The sequence below is a fragment of the Gorilla gorilla genome, chromosome 19 (assembly GCF_029281585.2).
Source record: "Gorilla gorilla gorilla isolate KB3781 chromosome 19, NHGRI_mGorGor1-v2.1_pri, whole genome shotgun sequence".
Lineage (NCBI taxonomy): Eukaryota > Metazoa > Chordata > Mammalia > Primates > Hominidae > Gorilla > Gorilla gorilla.
In genome coordinates this window covers 36,480,340-36,503,143 of record NC_073243.2, presented here as the reverse complement: position 1 = coordinate 36,503,143, position 22,804 = coordinate 36,480,340, and the positions used below count along the sequence as shown (strand labels likewise).

At 37.6% G+C, this 22,804-nt stretch overlaps 1 protein-coding gene across 10 annotated transcripts in view; it reads right to left on the bottom strand.

The window, feature by feature from the left end:
* ANKRD31 (ankyrin repeat domain 31) overlaps window positions 1-22,804 on the bottom strand; it is a 184,938-nt gene that overhangs the window by 126,981 nt on the left and 35,153 nt on the right. For 7 of the 10 annotated variants that reach the window (XM_055367812.2, XM_055367811.2, XM_055367818.2 and 4 more), the window contains exons 6-10: window positions 20,776-20,819; window positions 17,064-17,342; window positions 8,384-8,664; window positions 7,739-7,848; window positions 3,565-3,720 (exon numbers count right to left, since the gene is read on the bottom strand). In XM_055367812.2, coding sequence (XP_055223787.2) covers window positions 3,565-3,720; window positions 7,739-7,848; window positions 8,384-8,664; window positions 17,064-17,342; window positions 20,776-20,819 — 870 coding nt within the window. The remainder of the gene's footprint in view (window positions 1-3,564; window positions 3,721-7,738; window positions 7,849-8,383; window positions 8,665-17,063; window positions 17,343-20,775; window positions 20,820-22,804) is intronic. The other 3 variants (XM_055367816.2, XM_055367815.2, XM_055367817.2) reach the window with 1 other exon arrangement.

Genomic DNA, 22,804 nt, shown 5'->3' with positions numbered 1-22,804 from the left:
ATGCTCACTGTAGCACTATTCACAATAGCCAAGATATGGACTCAACCTAAGTGTCCATTAACAGAAGAATGGATAAAGCAAATGTGGTATATGTATACAATGGAATACTAATCAGCCATAAAAAAAGAATAAAATTCTTTCATTTGCAACAACATGGAAGAACCTGGGGGACATCATGTTAAGTGAAATAAGATACACACAGGAAGACACATACTGCATGTTCTTACTCATATGCAGAATCTAAAAAGTTGATCCTAAGAAACAGTGAATAGAATAGTGGTTACTACAGACTGAGGGGAGTAGTGGGAGGGGAAAAATTAGGAAGAGACGGTCAATGGGTACAAAGTTGCAATTAGAAATGAAGAACAGAAAGGCGCAGCGGCTCACGCCTGTAATCCCAGAACTTTGGGAGGCTGAGGCAGGTGGATCACAAGGTCAGGAGATCGAGACCATCCTGGCCAACATGGTGAAACCCTGTCTCTACTAAAAGTACAAAAATTAGCTGGGCATGTTGGCGGGCGCCTGTAATCCCAGCTACTCAGGTGGCTGAGAAAGGAGAATCGCTTGAATCTGGGATGCGGAGGTTGCAGTGAGCCAAGATCATGCCACTGCACTCTAGCCTGGCAACAAAGTGAGATTCCATCTCACACACACACACACAAAAGAAATGAAGAATAAGTGATGGTGTCCTATTGAAGAGTTGGGTGACTAGAGTCAGCAAAGAGGTATTGCATGTCTCGAAATAGAAAAGGGGATTTTTAAATGTTCCTAACATAAAGAAATGATACATGTTTAAGGTGTTAGATATGCTAATTACTCTGATTTGATCATTACACAACGTATACATGTATTAAAAAATCACGTTGTTCCCCATAAATATGTATAATTATGTATGTTTATAATATACCATATATTATACATATAATTATAGTTATTTGTTATATAATAATTATGTATCCATTAAAAGTAAAAAATGGTGTCCAATTCCAGAAAAAACAATGACTGCTACCTGAAGTGAGACTTAAAAAAGGATGACTCAGTAGGGAAGAATTATCAGTTTCAGGGTTGAAAGAAGTTCCCAGTGTCAATAAAGCCAGAAGGCGCTTTATTCTGCAGAGAAAGCCACTGAAGACCACAGAAATCACTACAGATTACAGAAAGAAATCAAATGTAACAGAGAATTTTCCTTCCCCTAAGGATTATGCCTTCAGCATTGTAAAACCACCCCTCCAAAATAAAGATGGAACACATTCTACAACAGATCTTTTATTACCTCCCAAATCTGCAGGTTGGGAGATCCCCAAAAAAACTTATTTAAAAAAAGAAATTGGAGGAAATCTCTTTAAAAAAATGAATATAGTTATAAATTTCCTTCAAAGAGAATATAACACATTTTTAAAAAAGATTTACGATTACACTAAAATTTGTTATATGCTGTAATGTAGCCATCGTTAACACTCACAGAAGTATAAAGCGCACTCCTTTCTACATTACATAGTCCTAAACAGTTTTGTCTCTCATATTTTATGTTATCTATTTCTTGCTTTGTTATTGACTTAAACTTCAGGCTATCATTAATACCCTGGTCTGGGCCAACCTTTCTTTTTCAGTTCCAATGTGTTACAGGTATAGGAATCAGAAAGAGTTCTGCATAAAATAAAGCTCAAGGCATTGTTCTCAGAGGTTTTTGGCAAAAATTTAAAATGTGATCTATTTTGAGTATTCAGAGTTTTTTTTAGCCTACTTCATGGCTGTCACCTTTGCTTTTGGAAAAAGAATTATTGCTCTTTCTGAGCTCCCTGCAATTTGTTTTTTAATCAAAGACAAAAATATCATAAAATGTAAATGAGGACTTATAAAATTCAAAATGTTACATATAAAAGACCACTGGTCCACTATTACATTTTGTTCATTTCTCACAGGGCAGTGGGCCTTTTTTTAAATTGTACCACAAAATAAGTATACTTAAATCTTCCTACTAGAGATTATTAATCTTTTTGTTTTCACAGCATCTGGTACATAGAAGGCATACTGTAAACGCTCACTACATTGAACTAACACGTTAGAGGTCATATAGCTGAGAGAGTGAGTGTGTGTGTGTGTGTATGAGACACAGTGTGTGTGTGTGTGTGTGTGTGTGTTTTGGGAGGCAAAATGATGGTTGCATTTTAAACAAACATTGCCGGTGATTCTGTTGTGTGTGTGTGTGAGTGTGTGTGTGTTTTGGGAGGTGAAATGATGGTTGCATTTTAAACAAACATTGCAGGTGATTCTATTGAAAATGGAAACATTGTGGAAACACTGTCCTCTGTAATTCTGTGGGATGTGGTAGCCAGAAATAAAGATAGAGCTAAGATGCAAAGAAGGAAGGAAAAGTAGAGAACAAGTGAGTTCAAAATGCAGGAAAATATGATAGGGATAAAGAATTCATGAAGGTCACAGAAGTACCTGAGACAATGAGGAAAAGGTATATATTAACTGGCTGAAGACAAGAAGGGAACAGCCACTGAGAATGTTAACACTGGCACATTAAAACAAAAGGCTAATACAAAGAAACATGTTAAGAGAGGCTTGAGAAATCCATAAAGTCAAAATTGGCTGCATATAGGGCTACTCTTGAACTCAATGGGCAGACAAAGAATACCAACAGAAAGAACTGCATATCTCTTGAAAACAAGAGAGTAAGTGCTGTGGCTGGCAAATAAGAATACAAGGTTGAGGGTTATAACAGGGCTATAACCTGGGTATGACATTTAAAATAATATCCTGTTAAAATCCTGATTATAGTGTAAACCCAGGCTTTGCTAAGGTAAAGTACTGGGGGTGCACTTGAAATCACTTGCTTGTCCCTGGATTTTACTGTGCCATCTCTGTGCACCATAAGACTCTTTGCAATGTTTCTAAACTGAGCAAGTTTAGAAACAACATGAAAAGTATGGACACCCAAAAGCACCATCCAGGCTGTCCAAGGATTGTTCAGTGTATTAAGTACTTAAGTACCTTTAAGGAATCACTCTTCTCTAGCACAACATGTCACATTCTACCCACAGGGAACATTGTACCAGTGACCCAGCCTTGCAGAAATACTGCACTTTCTGAGCTCCCTGTCCCAACCTCTGTGCTTCATACTGTATTCTTTCCATTTCCCTGGCCACTGCTCCTGCTGTACATCTACCATTTCATGATGAATTTTCCCCTATAGCTCAGTGCACCATCAGCTTCTTCCAGTGTTTGACATCATTTCTCCTTCATTCAAGGCTGAGTCTCATAGTAACAATGACCATGCAAAGCCAGCCCCAGGTACCTTCTGGATGCTACTGCACATAACCCACCTGGCATAATCTTTGAAGGAGAAACATAATGCTCTTCTCCTGCCACCCAGTCTTCTCACCCTGCCCTCTTCCCTGAAAGATAATGGTGATGAGCTACTTCAATAGGAAAATGACCCAAAAGCCTTCTGTTTGGAACTTACCTTAGGCTCACTTTGCTATACTTTCCTAAGAGTGATTCAGCTGAAACTACAAACCACTCTAAAGGTAACTGTGGGTGGTAATCCTAACTTACCAGCATAACTTGGCTGATTAACATTTCCACCTTTTTTTATACAACGATGAACAAGATCAGCATCATCGTGTAGAGCAGCCTTATATACTAAGTTCTCTCCAAAAATGTTTCTCCGGTTAATGCTACCAAGAGATATTTTGTTCACCTTCATTTTTTCTGAAATGAGGGAATGAACAAAAGAAAAAAATCATTATTTGAATATCAGAAGGAATACGGATTACAAACCACATATTTCAAACTACAAACTTCACGAACATAGGTAACAGGATTAACTCAGTCAATAGTCTAGAAGTGAAGTATATTATATTATGAGAATATTCATCCATTAACCCAACTATAATATTATCTACATACAAAAAGGAAAAAGAGACAAATGCCACTAGTCTTAAAATATTTGAAGTAAACTATAAATCATGATAAACAGTGTGTGTTGATTGAAAACCCATGAAAGGTGCATATATGAAAAGACTAACAGATAATCTTAAAAGTTCTGGTGAAAAGGATTATTTAAACCTAGAATAATATATTATCAAATTTAATAAAATGTTATATTACCAAATGTCTTATAAAACCATGAGGAGAAAATCTCAGAGGCATATAAGATACAAAAACTAATCCCAGTGAGACTGGAAAAGGGAATGCAAAATTCTCCTTCTTGGCTAAAAATAAATTAATGAAATTAAGCAGAGAACCACAGCCTTGATCCTTGCAATTGTTTTTATTTACTAAGCCAGAAATGCACAATTAAAATACTTTTCCAGATAATGTATATCAAGTATCAATTCTCCACTGTGCCTCCTAAAATACTGAAGCTCCTCATTTACATGTTCCAAATCCTGTCAATTTGGAGGGCAATACTCATCTGGATTTTCTGAATTTCAGAATAGCTTGATGATAGCTTTTCCAATTTGTATCTAGCTATCCTGCCCCACCCTAAAACCTTACAAAGGTAACTGAGTACTGCAGCAGCTTTCTTAATGGACGACGTATCAACTGCCTTGCCGTTTGACTCCCTTGATTCAGTCCCACTGTATAACAAACCTAACTGCTGAACTTTGAGTCTACCTTCTTGTATACCAGACTACAAAGCATTCTTTTCCCACTAGACAAATTGCATGCTTACCATAATCAGAGCAGTCTTTACTTCCAAATCTGCCTGTGCCAGTTGTACTTGTTATATTATAATTATGTAATTTTCTGATCTTAGGGGGAAAGCATTTAGTCTTTCACAATTAAGTATAAAGCTGTATGATTTCTGTAGATGTCCATTGTCAGGTTGAATTCCTAGTTTGCTGAGAATTTTCACCAGGAACAAATGTGTTAGATGTTGTCAAATGCTTTCTATGCATTTATTGAGATCATCATATGGTTTCTCTTTTTTAGCTTGTTAATACAATGAATTACAGCGATTGGTCTTCAAGTGTAAAACCAATCTTGAATTCCTAGGATAAACACCACTTGGTCATGATGTATTATATAATGTTGGATTTGATATGCTCAAGTTTTGTTTAGAATTTTTTTTTTTTGAGACAGGGTCTTGATCTCCATATTCTTCTCCAGGGTATTGCCCAGGATGGAGAGCAGTGGTGCAATCATGGCTCATTGCAGCCTCAACTTCCCAGGCTCAGGTAATTCTCCCACCTCAGCCTCCCGAGTAGCTGGGACTACAGGCGCACACCACCATGCCCAGCTAATTTTTTGCATTTTTCATAGAGACAGGGTTTCGCCATGTTGCTTAAGCTGATCTCAAACTTCTGGGCTCAAGCGATCCACCCTCTTCAGCCTCCCAAAGTACTGCGACTCTAGGCATGAGCCACTGCACGTGGCCTGTTTAGAATTTTTGCATCTATATTCATGAAGGATACTTAGTCTAATTTTCTGTTCTTATAATGTCTTTGATTTTGGTATCAGTTTAATGATGACCTCATTAAAATGAGTTGAGAAGTGTTTCCTCATCTTTAATTTTTTGGAAAAATTGTGTGATGAACTGGTATTATTTCTCCCTTACATATTTTGTAGAATTCACCTCTGAAGGTGTTACAGACTGAATGGTGTCCTCCCAAAACTCAAACTTGAAGTCCTAGACCAATAAGACTGGATTGAGGTGCTTATATATGTGTGTGTGCGTGTGTATTTTTTTTTCTGTGAACTGCTTGTTCATGTTCCTTATCTATTCATGTTCTTTTTACTTTTTTCCCCCAGTTTAAAATTTTTTAATTAATTATTGTTATTATTATTATCTGACATGTAAAAAGGGATACTTATTTAATGTACACAATTCAGTATACTTGGGGACAAGTATATACCCATGAAACCATCACCACAATTAAGGCCATGACATACACCCCTGTTCTTTATCCTTACTGTTTCATAAGAGTTTTTTGCATACTAATGCAATTAAACCCTTGTCAAATGATGCTAATATTTCTTAGCTATTTGATATTTGATTCTTCTTTAGGGTATATTTCCATACAATTTTTTTAAATGTATGTAGTTAATTTTATCATTCTTTAAAAGAATTTTTATCATTCTTTTAAAGGTATGTAGTTAATTTTATGATTTTAAACTCAGAAACCAAGAGGATTTAAAAAGACTTTCTCCACACCAAGGTTACAGAAAGATTCACTTACGTTTTCTTCTACAACTTTTATTTTTCATTTAAATCTTTGATCAATCTGAAATTAAAGTTAGTGTAAGTAATGTTATGGAAATCCAATTTTGTTTGTGTTTTCCACTACTTATTGCTTAGTCTTTCTTTTCACCACAATTTGAGATGCCATCTATATTACATATCTTTCCCATATCTCACTGTAGCTGGCTTCTACATCTAAACTCTCTATTCTGTTTTACTGATTTATCTGTCTATTCCTGCTCCAGTGTCAAATGACTTTAATTTCTGTAGCTTTCTAATATGCTCTCATACTATGGAGAAAAGGTCCTGCCACTCTAACTTTTTGCTTTTATTTTTCAGAATTTTCTTGGCTAGTCTCTCATATTTACTTTTCTAGGTGATATTTAGTATTTCTTTGAAATTTTCTCATAGCTACTCTCTATCCCTGTAAAAGCAGTACAAAATAAAACAAAAAAATTAGCAAATAAATAAAAATCTGTTTTTGATGAGATCTCATGCATTTCTAGAATAATTTAGGGATAACCTTCTTACAATGCTGAATCTTTCTAGTCAAGAACAAGGTTCTTCTTTCCATTTATTCAAGTATTTTTTACATCTCACAGTAGAATTTTTAAACTTTCTTCTTATAAGTATGATACGTTTCTTATTAGTTATAAAAGTATTTTCTTTTTGGAACAATTATAAATGAGATAATCTTTTACACTTTCTAACAAGTTAATACATATATATATGTGAAAGGCATTAATTGTTGACTCCAGCTTATCGCATTTTTAAAACTTTTTCTTTTGAAATAATCTCAGACTTACAGAAAAGTTGTAAAAATAGAACAAAAGACTCACCCCTTGTTAACATTTTGCCATTGACTTTAAACCATTCTTTCTTCTAAATACGTATGCATCCAGACACATGTATACATAAAAAGTAACTTTTATACATCATGCCCTTTTACTCACTAATACTTTAATGTATATTTCTAAGGACAAAGATGTACACTTATATCGCTGCAGTATTATTATCAAATTCAGAAAACTTACCTCTGATACAATATTATTTTTTCATCTACAACCCATATTTCAGTTTTGCCAATTGTTCTACTATCTATTATTTTTTAAACAATGTTTCTAGATTCTCTTATTGCTTCTGAGAGTTTTTTAGTTCAATCTTTTGGATGTTATAGGAACACAGAAATAAGATCTAAGAATAATAACAATCGTGCCTTGTCCTTTCCTTTATTCCTCCTGATATGCTTTTTCATAGCCATATGCTAGGTTAGTCACACATGTAAATTTAAAAAGAGGTGTGTAACTACTCTTTCCAAAGCAGAACTATAGAAAAAAGTACTAATCTATGAGTCAGAAGTTCAGGATCAATTCTCAATTATGCTACTAATGAGCTGTATGATTCTGGGAAAAACACTTAACCTATCTGAAATTCAGTTTCCTCATCAGCAAAATTAGAAAGTTGAGAAAGATAATCTCTGAATCCTTTCTACCAATTCTGTTTCTGTAAAAGAAATAGAAAAATACTCAAAATATGCATCACCTTTTTTTCCTGAAAATTGTTCATTTTTCCTGATCTGTTTTCCATTCTTGAACCTTGCTGAATGCATATTCTTCTCTTTACCATCAATCATTAAAGCCGGATCCTGCATTCTTGAAAAACAACGTATTTTTTAAATGGCTATAATGGTTTTTGCAAACATTCACAGAGAATTATACCAATATTTGAATACAATATTAAAACTCCAGGGTATTTTACTGAGCTGTTCTCAAGTGGCGTGGCAGTTTTAAACATGGAGATGGCTCCTGCAGGTAATTCTGCAGCAGGCATGCCAGTCATCACGGCTTCTAGCCCTCTCTTTGCCCGACCTGTGGGTTTCTCTTCTTTAGGATTAGTCATCTACAAGTGTGAGTATTCTGAATCTCCTGCTCTTCACTCCCCAAGTTGGCATGCCACTATCCACTCTATTCACCCTCTAGAGAAAAAGATGCAGGCTCTTTGCGAGGAAAAAGCCTTGCTCTGTGGTATGGCACTGATCAAAAACTGCAAAATAAAAAAAGCAATAATATAAAAAATAAAGCTCTTTCCCCTGTGTTAACTGTATACTGACCCTGATGTCCCCAAGCATATAATTATCTATAATGTCTATAGCATACCTGGAGATAAAGACATAATTTCATTGCATACCTGAAATTCTGAGCTGAAGAGTTATTATTTGTTAGGTCCTCACAGCCAAGGATTTTTGGTAAAATCTTTTCTGGCATCTTATACATGTGATCTGAGTACTTTGCATCTCTGCTTACTTTCAGTTTTTCTAGTCTGGATGATCTCCTCAACACACACGCAGTTTCCTGATCAGAGCTATTTGTCACTGAATTTGAATTTCTCTTATTACTTAGTGGTTCACAAGAAGTGATATTTTGATGAGCCAAAGTTTGCAATCCAGATGGATTTGGGTCTTGCGGAGTCTGCAAATACGTAAATACATCCACAAAAAATTATAACACTGCAAAAAAATTAAAACTATAAGAAGTTAAATTTTGTCTTGACCTTTGATTAAATTAAAATGCCAATTATAGGATCCAAGTACAAGAATTCATAGACATATGTGGACATAATGAAAGATTTAATAATAATTAATGTAATAAAGGACAATGCAGATTTAAAAGCTTAAGAGCATAAGTAAAAATGATTTTGATCAATATTTATCTTGAAAATTCGGGGGGGAGGAGCCAAGATGGCCGAATAGGAACAGCTCCGGTCTACAGCTCCCAGCGTGAGCGACGCAGAAGACGGGTGATTTCTGCATTTCCATCTGAGGTACCAGGTTCATCTCACTAGGGAGTGCCAGACAGTGGGCGCAGGCCAGTGGGTGCGCGCACCGTGCGCGAGCCGAAGCAGGGCGAGGCATTGCCTCACCTGGGAAGTGCAAGGGGTCAGGGAGTTCCCTTTCCGAGTCAAAGAAAGTGGTGACGGACGCACCTGGAAAATCGGGTCACTCCCACCTGAATATTGCGCTTTTCAGACCGGCTTAAAAAACGGCGCACCACGAGACTATATCCCACACCTGGCTCGGAGGGTCCTACGCCCACGGAATCTCGCTGATTGCTAGCACAGCAGTCTGAGATCAAACTGCAAGGCGGCAGCGAGGCTGGGGGAGGGGCGCCCGCCATTGCCCAGGCTTGCTTAGGTAAACAAAGCAGCCGGGAAGCTCGAACTGGGTGGAGCCCACCACAGCTCAAGGAGGCTTGCCTGCCTCTGTAGGCTCCACCTCTGGGGGCAGGGCACAGACAAACAAAAAGACAGCAGTAACCTCTGCAGACTTAAATGTCCCTGTCTGACAGCTTTGAAGAGAGCAGTGGTTCTCCCAGCACGCAGCTGGAGATCTGAGAACGGGCAGACTGCCTCCTCAAGTGGGTCCCTGACCCCTGACCCCCGAGCAGCCTAACTGGGAGGCACCCCCCAGCAGGGGCACACTGACACCTTACACGGCAGGGTATTCCAACAGACCTGCAGCTGAGGGTCCTGGCTGTTAGAAGGAAAACTAACAAACAGAAAGGACATCCACACCGAAAACCCATCTGTACATCACCATCATCAAAGACCGAAAGTAGATAAAACCACAAAGATGGGGAAAAAACAGAACAGAAAAACTGGAAACTCTAAAACGCAGAGCACCTCTCCTCCTCGAAAGGAACACAGTTCCTCACCAGCAACGGAACAAAGCTGGATGGAGAATGATTTTGACGAGCTGAGAGAAGAAGGCTTCAGACGATCAAATTACTCTGAGCTACGGGAGGACATTCAAACCAAAGGCAAAGAAGTTGAAAACTTTGAAAAAAATTTAGAAGAATGTATAACTAGAATAACCAATACAGAGAAGTGCTTAAAGGAGCTGATGGAGCTGAAAACCAAGGCTCGAGAACTACGTGAAGAATGCAGAAGCCTCAGGAGCCGATGCAATCAACTGGAAGAAAGGGTATCAGCAATGGAAGATGAAATGAATGAAATGAAGCAAGAAGGGAAGTTTAGAGAAAAAAGAATAAAAAGAAATGAGCAAAGCCTCCAAGAAATATGGGACTATGTGAAAAGACCAAATCTACGTCTGATTGGTGTACCTGAAAGTGATGGGGAGAATGGAACCAAGTTGGAAAACACTCTGCAGGATGTTATCCAGGAGAACTTCCCCAATCTAGCAAGGCAGGCCAGTGTTCAGATTCAGGAAATACAGAGAACACCACAAAGATACTTCTCGAGAAGAGCAACCCCAAGACACATCATTGTCAGATTCACCAAAGTTGAAATGAAGGAAAAAATGTTAAGGGCAGCCAGAGAGAAAGGTCGGGTTACCCTCAAAGGGAAGCCCATCAGACTAACAGCAGATTTCTCGGCAGAAACCCTACAAGCCAGAAGAGAGTGGGGGCCAATATTCAACATTCTTAAAGAAAAGAATTTTCAACCCAGAATTTCATATCCAGCCAAACTAAGCTTCATAAGTGAAGGAGAAATAAAATACTTTACAGACAAGCAAATGCTGAGAGATTTTGTCACCACCAGGCCTGCCCTAAAAGAGCTCCTGAAGGAAGCGCTAAACATGGAAAGGAACAACCGGTACCAGCCGCTGCAAAATCATGCCAAAATGTACAGACCATCGAGACTAGGAAGAAACTGCATCAACTAATGAGCAAAATCACCAGCTAACATCATAATGACAGGATCAAATTCACACATAACAATATTAACTTTAAATGTAAATGGACTAAATTCTCCAATTAAAAGACACAGACTGGCAAGTTGGATAAAGAGTCAAGACCCATCAGTGTGCTGTATTCAGGAAACCCATCTCACGTGCAGAGACACACATAGGCTCAAAATAAAAGGATGGAGGAAGATCTACCAAGCAAATGGAAAACAAAAAAAGGCAGGGGTTGCAATCCTAGTCTCTGATAAAACAGACTTTAAACCAACAAAGATCAAAAGAGACAAAGAAGGCCATTACATAATGGTAAAGGGATCAATTCAACAAGAGGAGCTAACTATCCTAAATATATAAGCACCCAATACAGGAGCACCCAGATTCATAAAGCACGTCCTGAGTGACCTACAAAGAGACTTAGACTCCCACACAATAATAATGGGAGACTTTAACACCCCACTGTCAACATTAGACAGATCAACGAGACAGAAAGTCAACAAGGATACCCAGGAATTGAACTCAGCTCTGCACCAAGCGGAACTAATAGACATCTACAGAACTCTCCACCCCAAATCAACAGAATATACATTTTTTTCAGCACCACACCACACCTATTCCAAAATTGACCACATAGTTGGAAGTAAAGCTCTCCTCAGCAAATGTAAAAGAACAGAAATTATAACAAACTATCTCTCAGACCACAGTGCAACCAAACTAGAACTCACGATTAAAAATCTCACTCAAAGCTGCTCAACTACATGGAAACTGAGCAACCTGCTTCTGAATGACTACTGGGTACATAACGAAATGAAGGCAGAAATAAAGATGTTCTTTGAAACCAACGAGAACAAAGACACAACATACCAGAATCTCTGGGACACATTCAAAGCAGTGCGTAGAGGGAAATTTATAGCACTAAATGCCCACAAGAGAAAGCAGGAAAGATCCAAAATTGACACCCTAACATCACAATTAAAAGAACTAGAGAAGCAAGAGCAAACACATTCAAAAGCTAGCAGAAGGCAAGAAATAACTAAAATCAGAGCAGAACTGAAGGAAATAGAGACACAAAAAATGCTTCAAAAAATCAATGAATCCAGGAGCTGGTTTTTTGAAAGGATCAACAAAATTGATAGACCGCTAGCAAGACTAATAAAGAAAAAAAGAGAGAAGAATCAAATAGACACAATAAAAAATGATAAAGGGTATATCACCACCGATCCCACAGAAATACAAACTACCATCAGAGAATACTACAAACACCTCTACGCAAATAAACTAGAAAATCTAGAAGAAATGGATACATTCCTCGACACATACACCCTCCCAAGACTAAACCAGGAAGAAGTCGAATCTCTGAATAGACCAATAACAGGAGCTGAAATTGTGGCAATAATCAATAGTTTACCAACCAAAAAGAGTCCAGGACCAGATGGATTCACAGCCGAATTCTACCAGAGGTACAAGGAGGAACTGGTACCATTCCTTCTGAAACTATTCCAATCAATAGAAAAAGAGGGAATCCTCCCCAACTCATTTTATGAGGCCAGCATCATTCTGATACCAAAGCCGGGCAGAGACACAACCAAAAAAGAGAATTTTAGACCAATATCCTTGATGAACATTGATGCAAAAATCCTCAATAAAATACTGGCAAACCGAATCCAGCAGCACATCAAAAAGCTTATCCACCATGATCAAGTGGGCTTCATCCCTGGGATGCAAGGCTGGTTCAATATACGCAAATCAATAAATGTAATCCAGCATATAAACAGAGCCAAAGACAAAAACCACATGATTATCTCAATAGATGCAGAAAAAGCCTTTGACAAAATTCAACAACTCTTCATGCTAAAAACTCTCAATAAATTAGGTATTGATGGGACGTATCTCAAAATAATAAGACCTATCTATGACAAACCCACAGCCAATATCATACTGAATGGGCAAAAACTGGAAGCATTCCCTTTGAAAACTGGCACAAGACAGGGATGCCCTCTCTCACCGCTCCTATTCAACATATTGTTGGAAGTTCTGGCCAGGGCAATCAGGCAGGAGAAGGAAATAAAGGGTATTCAATTAGGAAAAGAGGAAGTCAAACTGTCCCTGTTTGCAGATGACATGATTGTTTATCTAGAAAACCCCATTGTCTCAGCCCAAAATCTCCTTAAGCTGATAAGCAACTTCAGCAAAGTCTCAGGATACAAAATCAATGTACAAAAATCACAAGCATTCTTATACACCAACAACAGACAAACAGAGAGCCAAATCATGAGTGAACTCCCATTCACAATTGCTTCAAAGAGAATAAAATACCTAGGAATCCAACTTACAAGGGATGTGAAGGAGCTCTTCAAGGAGAACTACAAACCACTGCTCAAGGAAATAAAAGAGGATACAAACAAATGGAAGAACATTCCATGCTCATGGGTAGGAAGAATCAATATCGTGAAAATGGCCATACTGCCCAAGGTCATTTACAGATTCAATGCCATCCCCATCAAGCTACCAATGACTTTCTTCACAGAATTGGAAAAAAATACTTGAAAGTTCATATGGAACCAAAAAAGAGCCCGCATCGCCAAGTCAATCCTAAGCCAAAAGAACAAAGCTGGAGGCATCACACTACCTGACTTCAAACTATACTACAAGGCTACAGTAACCAAAACAGCATGGTACTGGTACCAAAACAGAGATATAGATCAATGGAACAGAACAGAGCCCTCAGAAATAATGCCGCATACCTACAACTATCTGATCTTTGACAAACCTGAGAAAAACAAGCAATGGGGAAAGGATTCCCTATTTAATAAATGGTGCTGGGAAAACTGGCTAGCCATATGTAGAAAGCTGAAACTGGATCCCTTCCTTACACCTTATACAAAAATCAATTCAAGATGGATTAAAGATTTAAACGTTAGACCTAAAACCATAAAAACCCTAGAAGAAAACCTAGGCATTACCATTCAGGACATAGGCGTGGGCAAGGACTTCATGTCCAAAACACCAAAAGCAATGGCAACAAAAGACAAAATTGACAAATGGGATCTAATTAAACTAAAGAGCTTCTGCACAGCAAAAGAAACTACCATCAGAGTGAACAGGCAACCTACAACATGGGAGAAAATTTTCGCAACCTACTCATCTGACAAAGGGCTAATATCCAGAATCTACAATGAACTCAAACAAATTTACAAGAAAAAAACAAACAACCCCATCAAAAAGTGGGCGAAGGACATGAACAGACACTTCTCAAAAGAAGACATTTATGCAGCCAAAAAACACATGAAAAAATGCTCATCATCACTGGCCATCAGAGAAATGCAAATCAAAACCACTATGAGATATCATCTCACACCAGTTAGAATGGCAATCATTAAAAAGTCAGGAAACAACAGGTGCTGGAGAGGATGTGGAGAAATAGGAACACTTTTACACTGTTGGTGGGACTGTAAACTAGTTCAACCATTGTGGAAGTCAGTGTGGCGATTCCTCAGGGATCTAGAACTAGAAATACCATTTGACCCAGCCATCCCATTACTGGGTATATACCCAAAGGACTATAAATCATGCTGCTATAAAGACACATGCACACGTATGTTTATTGTGGCATTATTCACAATAGCAAAGACTTGGAACCAACCCAAATGTCCACCAATGATAGACTGGATTAAGAAAATGTGGCACATATACACCATGGAATACTATGCAGCCATAAAAAATGATGAGTTCATGTCCTTTGTAGGGACATGGATGAAAGTGGAAACCATCATTCTCAGTAAACTATCGCAAGAACAAAAAACCAAACACCGCATATTCTCACTCATAGGTGGGAATTGAACAATGAGATCACATGGACACAGGAAGGGGAATATCACACTCTGGGGACTGTTGTGGGGTGCGGGGAGGGGGGAGGGATAGCATTGGGAGATATACCTAATGCTAGATGACGAGTTAGTGGGTGCAGCGCACCAACATGGCACATGTATACATATGTAACTAACCTGCACAATGTGCACATGTACCCTAAAACTTAAAGTATAATAAAAAAAAAAAAGAAAATTTAGCACAAAAAAAAAAAAAAAAGAAAATTCAAAGGCAAATCTATGGTCACTCTAGGCGTTTTAATTTTGCAAGAAATTTGGAATGTAGAATGATGAGAGATCTACAAAAACATTAGAAATGTCACACTAGGCTAGATCAATGGACTATTCAGCCTAGGGTTTTATTATCTGACAGCAGCAGCAAGTGATATTTTGTGGAACAAGATAGTACATAACCTCCATTACACTGATTTTAAAAGGTTAACAGGGTATCAGGAATTGTTCTTTCCCTTAATAATTCATTATAGATTTAACTTCCATGAACATATGTATTCTTTATACATATCATCTAAACCTTTCTTCAGCTTACTTACATATCCGTCTTGCAAAGCTTCTCAAGGTAACAAGCTCCATATTTTTATTACAGCTGAGTAAATGAGTATATTATTTGATCTGTTCTAAGTAAGTCTCCTTTCTACTTAAGAGGGTTTATTTTTTTCTCTTTTGAAGACTTGCTAAATTCATATTCACTGTATTAATACCAATCATAATTTCCCACACTTTACTCATATTCCCTCTTTTCATATTAGAACACTGCAATGTTTAATCTTCATGCCTATCTCCATAATTAGTTTCTCTTTTTCTGGTTTTTAAAAAATCCTATGTCAGTTTTGAGATTTGTTAAACAGAACTTCATGCAGTAGTGTTCCAGGTATGTATGCTGCAACACGAGCTCAGCATTTTGTTACATAAATCTTCACGAGGATGTTCACAGAAACATTTTGGTAATCGGAAGATAAAAAGAAAAGAAAGAAAACAATCCAAATGACCATCATTAGTGAATTGATTAAATAAATTACAATATATTCACACAGTGGAATACTATTCAGCAAATTAAAAGATTTAAGTAGTGCTACATTTGCTGACATTGAAAGATAAACAAAACACATTATTAAATTTAAAAAATAAGTTGGAAGGCATTATATATAATATAATCCCATTAGTATAAAATGAACTAATATAGAATATGATGGAAATAATTGGAGAGAGATACACCAAACAGTTAACAGTGATTATCTCTAAAGAGTGAAACTGTGGAGGATATTTGTTACCATATTATTATGTAATTCTGTAAGGTTTAAAATTTGTTTTATAATGAGGATGCATTATTATTATAATCAGGGAAAAAATAAAGATTATTTTTAAAGACAAAGAAACTGTCAATATGACAAAGGGACTTTGTGAGTGATAGGCCACTACAGAGCCTCCAGGCATAATACTACAAGAATTCTAAACCCCAAGAGCTATGCCACCTGATAGTATTCTCAGACATAGAAGTCAAAATTCTGCTTAAGCTAGGTATATTTTTTCCCTCCTCTGGCATCCCAACTGCATATATTCTATGTCAAAATGTAAATTAATGTGGGGTATCCCATTAGTACTCTGCACCCAGGTAGACATAGTGATTTTCTGAGCTAACAGAGAAAATTTTAGTAAAGAATTCTTTCCTTCCTACATATAAGCAATCTAAAGGTATGTCTTCTCAGGCCTGTTGAGAAGAAACCTTTCTTTTTTAACTTCCTAACTCCTCGAAAGCTCTATCCTAGGAACTTCTGAAAAGATCACTCTATGCTTCCAAGTCACAAAGCATCTTCTTGGTGTTGATATTTGGGTAGATTTGATTTTAACACAATGAAAACTTGTTGAAGTTTAAAAGGCAAAATCATAGACTCATATTTTCAGCTACTTGCTCCACTGAAAGATGCTTGTCCTATAGCTCAGCTAACTTGGAACCATGTTCAAATGGTGGAGTAGAACAAAGAAATTCAAAATTCACCTCTGCTATTTGTGTACAATCTTCATTGGTCTGAGATGTATTGAACCCCACTTCTAAACATTCATTTCTAGCAATGAGACTGCTACCTCCCTCTTTTCTGTGACAGATGGTTTCCACCTTGGCTTCTGACAATGTGTTCAGGGCTTCCAATAACTCAGCTGGCAATGCATCATCCTTTGCATTTTCTAGTAAATCTCTATGACATGCCGACCAGGCATTCAAAGGTATTGATATGGAACTAAGAGAGTCACTTAATGGGTTCATCAATTCTTTACGATCAAAATCACTTACTAATTCAAACAATCTTTCCTCCTGGGTGCTTTCTGGTGATGTAAGTAAACTTTCTAAGGCAGACACAAAGGTTTCAAGAGAGCTTTCTTCATCCTTAGTTTCTTCAGAAGTCATGGTCATTGTGACTTCCTTTCTAGGCTCAAAAAATGTATTTGGTGCTGCTAAGATCTTCTCTGGCTCTATTAATGATGTCTCCTTTACAGCAAATGTATCAGGTACTGTAATAGCAGTGCCTGAGAGAAGGCTAACTTCAGGAGAATCTCTGCCTTCACTTAGTTCCTGTGTATTACAAATAGAAATTACATCATTACAGCATATACAATAAAGTATTTAAAATGAAAACTTTATAGTTTTATAGTTTATCTTGTTTGTAAGCTACCCTCAAAATTTATCATCAACTTTCCTTCCCTTCCATAAATAAAGGGAATACTCTTTATTGCTTTCCTATACGAAATCACTAATTACTGAAAACATGGTTAAACATTTAATAATAGACCAAGAGCATAACTGGCTGGACCATAATTACGGATGGCAAATTATTCATCTAAGTTTAAATTATCTGTGCTAACAGAAGAAGTAGAGATGGCATGGATAGTTAAATTAACAGATGATCCCAAAGCTTCATAGCCATTAATGGTTATAAAATTCTTTCTTGCCAAAATGTCCTATTTGATTTATAAAATTATTAACTAGGAATAAAATTTCACCTTCTTTTTGTTCCCCCACCTTTGTAGGAATAAGCAAATGTGGAGTAAAGAGGCCAAAGGACAAGAGGTCAGAGGGAAAAGGTGGAGAAATGAGGGTACAGTTATGTATAAATATTACAAGCCCTAGCTGTGAATGAATGGCTCTGAGTTGTGGTTATTTTAAGCAAAAAAACCCACTAAACTTAACATTTCTAAATGACTATTATTTCTCTAAGACATCACCTTAATAGGTTATACCTGTTCTCACAATGTTTCTTTTTTTCTTTTCTTTCCTTTTTTTTTTTTTTTTTTTGAGATGAGGTCTCACTCTGTCACCCAGGCTGGAGTGCAGTGGTGCCATCTCAGCTCACTGCAACCTCCGCCTCCAGGGTTCAAGTGATTCTCCTGCCTCAGCCTCTTGAGTAGCTGGGATTACAGGAGCCTGCCACGATGCCCTGCTAATTTTTTGTACTTTTAGGAGAGACGGGGTTTCACCATGTTGGTCCAGCTGGTCTCAATCTCCTGACCTCAGGTGATCTGCCTGCTTCGGCCTCCCAAAGTACAGGGATTACAGGCATGAGCCACCGTGCCCAGCCTCACAATGTTTCTAATACTCAAAATACTGTTAGAATCCCTCTTTCAAAATTGCTTTCAGAATGAGTTTATAAGCCATTCAAGAAAATAATGTGCTTTAAAGGCACTGAAAAATTTTCAAACACTAAATACTTTTTATCGGCCTTAAATAACAGAATGGGTTTCAATGACTTTGGTTTTTTCCAAAAATCAAATCCACCATACCTTTGACAGGATGTGCTGCAACTCGTAAGCCTTCTAATATTCTAATCTGGTATGAGTGAGAGAATCAAAACCACTTTATTCTTCCTCCTGTCCTTTTCTACCTGCCACCTTTGGGTACTTTGTATATATTAATAGCATACAGCACTTAAGAAAACATATTTATTTGTTAGCAATGCTAACTATAATTTTCTCAGAAAGATAAAAGGAATATGAACAAAATTCAAGAACCAGATCCTACTCACTCTCTAAGTCTCAGTTCAAGGCCTCTCCACTATTTGAAGTCCCCGCACCAGGTATAATAAAGTATATACATTGGGCTCTGTCTTAAAGCAATTTATTTCTAACTTAAGATTCAAGACATAAATACCTAGGACATTAAACAGAATACAAATAATGTCATAGAACACTTATGAAATCAAATGAATGGCATAAACTAGTGTATATCAAGCAGTTGCATTTATAACCACAGAACCAGCCCAAACTGGCCGTACTTTGTTGGTAACAGAATGTCAAGTCATCTTGCAGGTATAACACAGCCAAAACTGCAAGTCATGTAACGCAGCCAGAACCTTTAACCAAGAAGACCGAAAAATGACTCCCCCTCCTCCTGAACCAAGAAGACTGAGAAATGACTGGAACCTGACCACTGGTACTCTTTCTGAAGCAACAGGTCTGCTGGCCAGAAAGATTTGGTGTTAAAATCTGCCTAAATATACCTTACCGTAAATGGTCAAATTCGAGGCCTTCTAATCAGACTCTGCCAAGCCAACATTCCTAAGTCCTTTCCCTTACCTTCTGCCCCCTTAAACCTGTTCCAGACCCTAAATAGAGGACACAAATTTGAGCTGCCTCTCCTGTCTCCTTGCTGGCCTGTCTCACAATAAAGCCTTTTTTTCCCTCAAAAGCCAATGCCACAGCATTGGCTTCTATGCACATCAGGCAGCAGGCCCATTTGCTTGATAACATACAAAGCCTAGTGTCTTGCAAAAATGAGTTTTCTGGGGAAGAAAAAAATGGAGGCAGTGGAGGGCTTTCATGATTCTTTGAAAAATACTTGGTTGAGCAAAGTTAAACAAGTTACTTTGCGACAGGACTTTCCAAACCATGTGCATTGGGGAACTTTAGGACACAGTGTTCTCCAAACATTTTTGTCCAAAAAAATCCTTCTCCTCAGAAGATCTATTAATATTATAGAGTACAAGTGATTTGAAAATAATGATATAGTCAGTAAATAATGAGTGCTAGAGAGGGAGCAATTACTTTGGTCAAGATCGCCAGAATTATCTGAAATAGATCCACAGAAGAACAGGTACTTGAGCCAGAAATTAAAGATTTGTGGAGTGAAAGAATGGAGGAACACACATTTACTAAGCACCAACTAGGTGCCAGACACCATGAACCATCATTGCTCGGTCCTCACAATACCTGTAAGACAGCTATCGCTGTCCCTATCTTACAGATATAAACAGTTATTCTTGGAACCCAGACCTATCTGGTTTCCAAATTTTATGTTATTTCCCATCTTCTGGCTCCCGATTTGAGCAAAAGCATGAAGGCAGGAAAGTGTAAGGTGTGGCTGAGATAAAGTAAGCTACAGGGGCAACCTGGGTGAGATGCCAAGATCCAGGGTCTACAAAAAAATTAAAAGAAAAAAATTAGCTGGGTGTGGCAGTATGGGCCTACAGTCCTAGCTACTGGGGAAGCTGAGGTGAGAGGATCTCTTGAGCCCAGAAGTTCAAGGTGGCAGTGAGTTATGATTGCACAACTGTACTCCAGCCTGGGCAACAAAGTGAGACTTTATCTCACTGGGGAGGTCTTTGATTGCCTAGTATCCCTGAGGAAAGCTTGAGTTCATTGTAAGCAGAGCCAGTCCTATAGTCCTCTGATTCTCCATAGCACCAAGTAAAAAGCAAATCCAAAGCAGGAAGGAACTTTGCTACATTATCTCAGAAACTAGTTTGATAACAAGTTATGTATTTCTACTCTAGATAAAAAGTAAGAGACTTAACAGTACTGGATAAGAGACACAGATCAAGAAAACACTTTTATTAGCAATAAGGAAGAATAAACATGAAAGAGGTGATTAGACAAGAATAGATTTTTACCTACCGAAATGGTTTAGTAGATGAGGGTGAGGGTCTAAATGAGCTTGATACTTTAATCGACATAATTTTTTTAAAAATCTAAACTCACAATCTACATAGTTAATTTCTGTTATACAGACCAACCTTTTCTATGTGTGGCAAAACTTCAGGACTTTCAGCCTCAGGCCCTAGAAAAAAACAATGCATTTTCACTCCAGTTTTATGGAAGCACTAAAAACATACCTTCTCAGTTGACATTTCATAATCATATAACTTAAACTCCCTCAGTCAAGTGACACATCATATATTTTATTAATATTACATAAATTTATTCGTATAAAAGTATTATTTTGGAAATGAAATTATAAAATTCTTGCATTTCTTAAAAAAAATTTTATATAGCTCCAAAAAAATTGTAACTATTTGGAATTATTTTAGCTAAAAACCAAGAACTCTATTTTGGCTGAATTATACTAAGTACAGCATTTGTAACTACATAGGAAAAAGACTATCTACTTTCTCAGTGTCATTATCTCTTCCACTACAGGTACTTAGAGCTTAAATGAACTCATGCTGTCTGGAGTTAGGCATGAAAAGAAATGCCCCTTATAGGGGTCAAAAGGACAGAGGGTCATCCTAGACACTATGGAGGATTGCTGCATTGCCTCTGTGACTGCAAATTCACTATCTACTCTCACCCTGCCCCCTCTGAGCCAAGCTGGCAAACAGCAATTCACACCCAAGTTAGGTTAAAGGAGGATTTGGAAAAAAGATAGTTCTCCTCCACTGTTCCTTTTACATTCTTTCTTTCTTTCTTTTTTTTTCTTTTGAGATGGAGTCTCGCTCTGTAGGCCAGGCTGGAGTGCAGTGGCACGATCTTGGCTCACTGCAACCTCTGCCTCTGAGTTCAAGTGATTCTCCTGCCTCAGCCTCTTGAGTAGCTGGGATTACAGGCACGCACCACCATGCCCAGCTAATATTTGTATTTTTAGTAGAGGCAGGGTTTCACCATGTTGGCCAGGCTGGTCTCAAACCCCTGACCTCAAGTGATCCACTTGCCTTGGCCTCCCAAAGTGGGAGGATTACAGGTGTGAGCCACCACACCCAGCCCATTTACTTTCATCATCAAGACCCAAGTATTCTGGCCAGGCACGGTGGCTCACACCTGTAATCCCAGCACTTTGGGAAGCCAAGGTGGGCAGATCACTTGAGGTCAGGAGTTTGAGACCAGCCTGGCCAACAAGGTGAAATCCTGTCTCTACTAAAAATACAAAAATTAGCCAGCATGGTGGACACACCTGTAATCCCAGCTACTTGGGAGGCTGAGGCACGAGAATTGCTTGAACCTGGGAGGCAGAGGTTGCAGTGAGCCGCGATTACACCACTGCACTCCAGCCTGGGCAATAGAGCAAAACTTCGCCTCAAAAAAAAAAAAGAAAAGAAAAAAAGACCCAAATATTCTGACACACCTGAATAGGAATTCAGAACTCACTGGAATTTCAAGCATATATCTGAGTCATTCTTTTGGTTTCTTTTGATTAGGTGATGTCTACATAGCTAAAGTAAAAGCAAGTAATTATCTGCTGAACCTCAAAATGCATCCTCATAAGCAAGACAGGTTTTTCAGGGGGAAAAAGAAGCATAAATATTCTTGCTGAGCTTCACATCCTAAAAGAAAATAATAATAAACCTGTTTTTTCCCTCGCTTCATCTTTGCAATTTAATGATAAAAAGCTATGAAAATCAGTTAGGAGGGCTAAAATCATGGCATATTACTTGCTCACAGCATGATAAGCAAAAAGTCATAAGAATAAATAATTTCTTATCCTTGGTTTAGAATTATTCCTGTCAACAAGTGATGACATATTTCATTGTGTGTATCTTACTTAACATTTTGTATCTCTACTTGCTTAAAATTTTAATACCAATGAAAGAAACATTTTAAAATAATAGATACATCTTCAACTACCTTTGCAAGGAGAGGTTTTTTTTAAATAAAATTTCTGATCTTTGGGGGATTAGAATTCAAAAACAGAAAAAGAGATTTCACTTTTCTTCCTTCTCTGAATCATAAAGAAACAACTCTTATAGACATTTTCTCCCATGTTGTCTTTAACAACTTCATCTTCAAAACTATAAAGCAAAAAAAATAAAATTCTAAGGCTCCCAATCA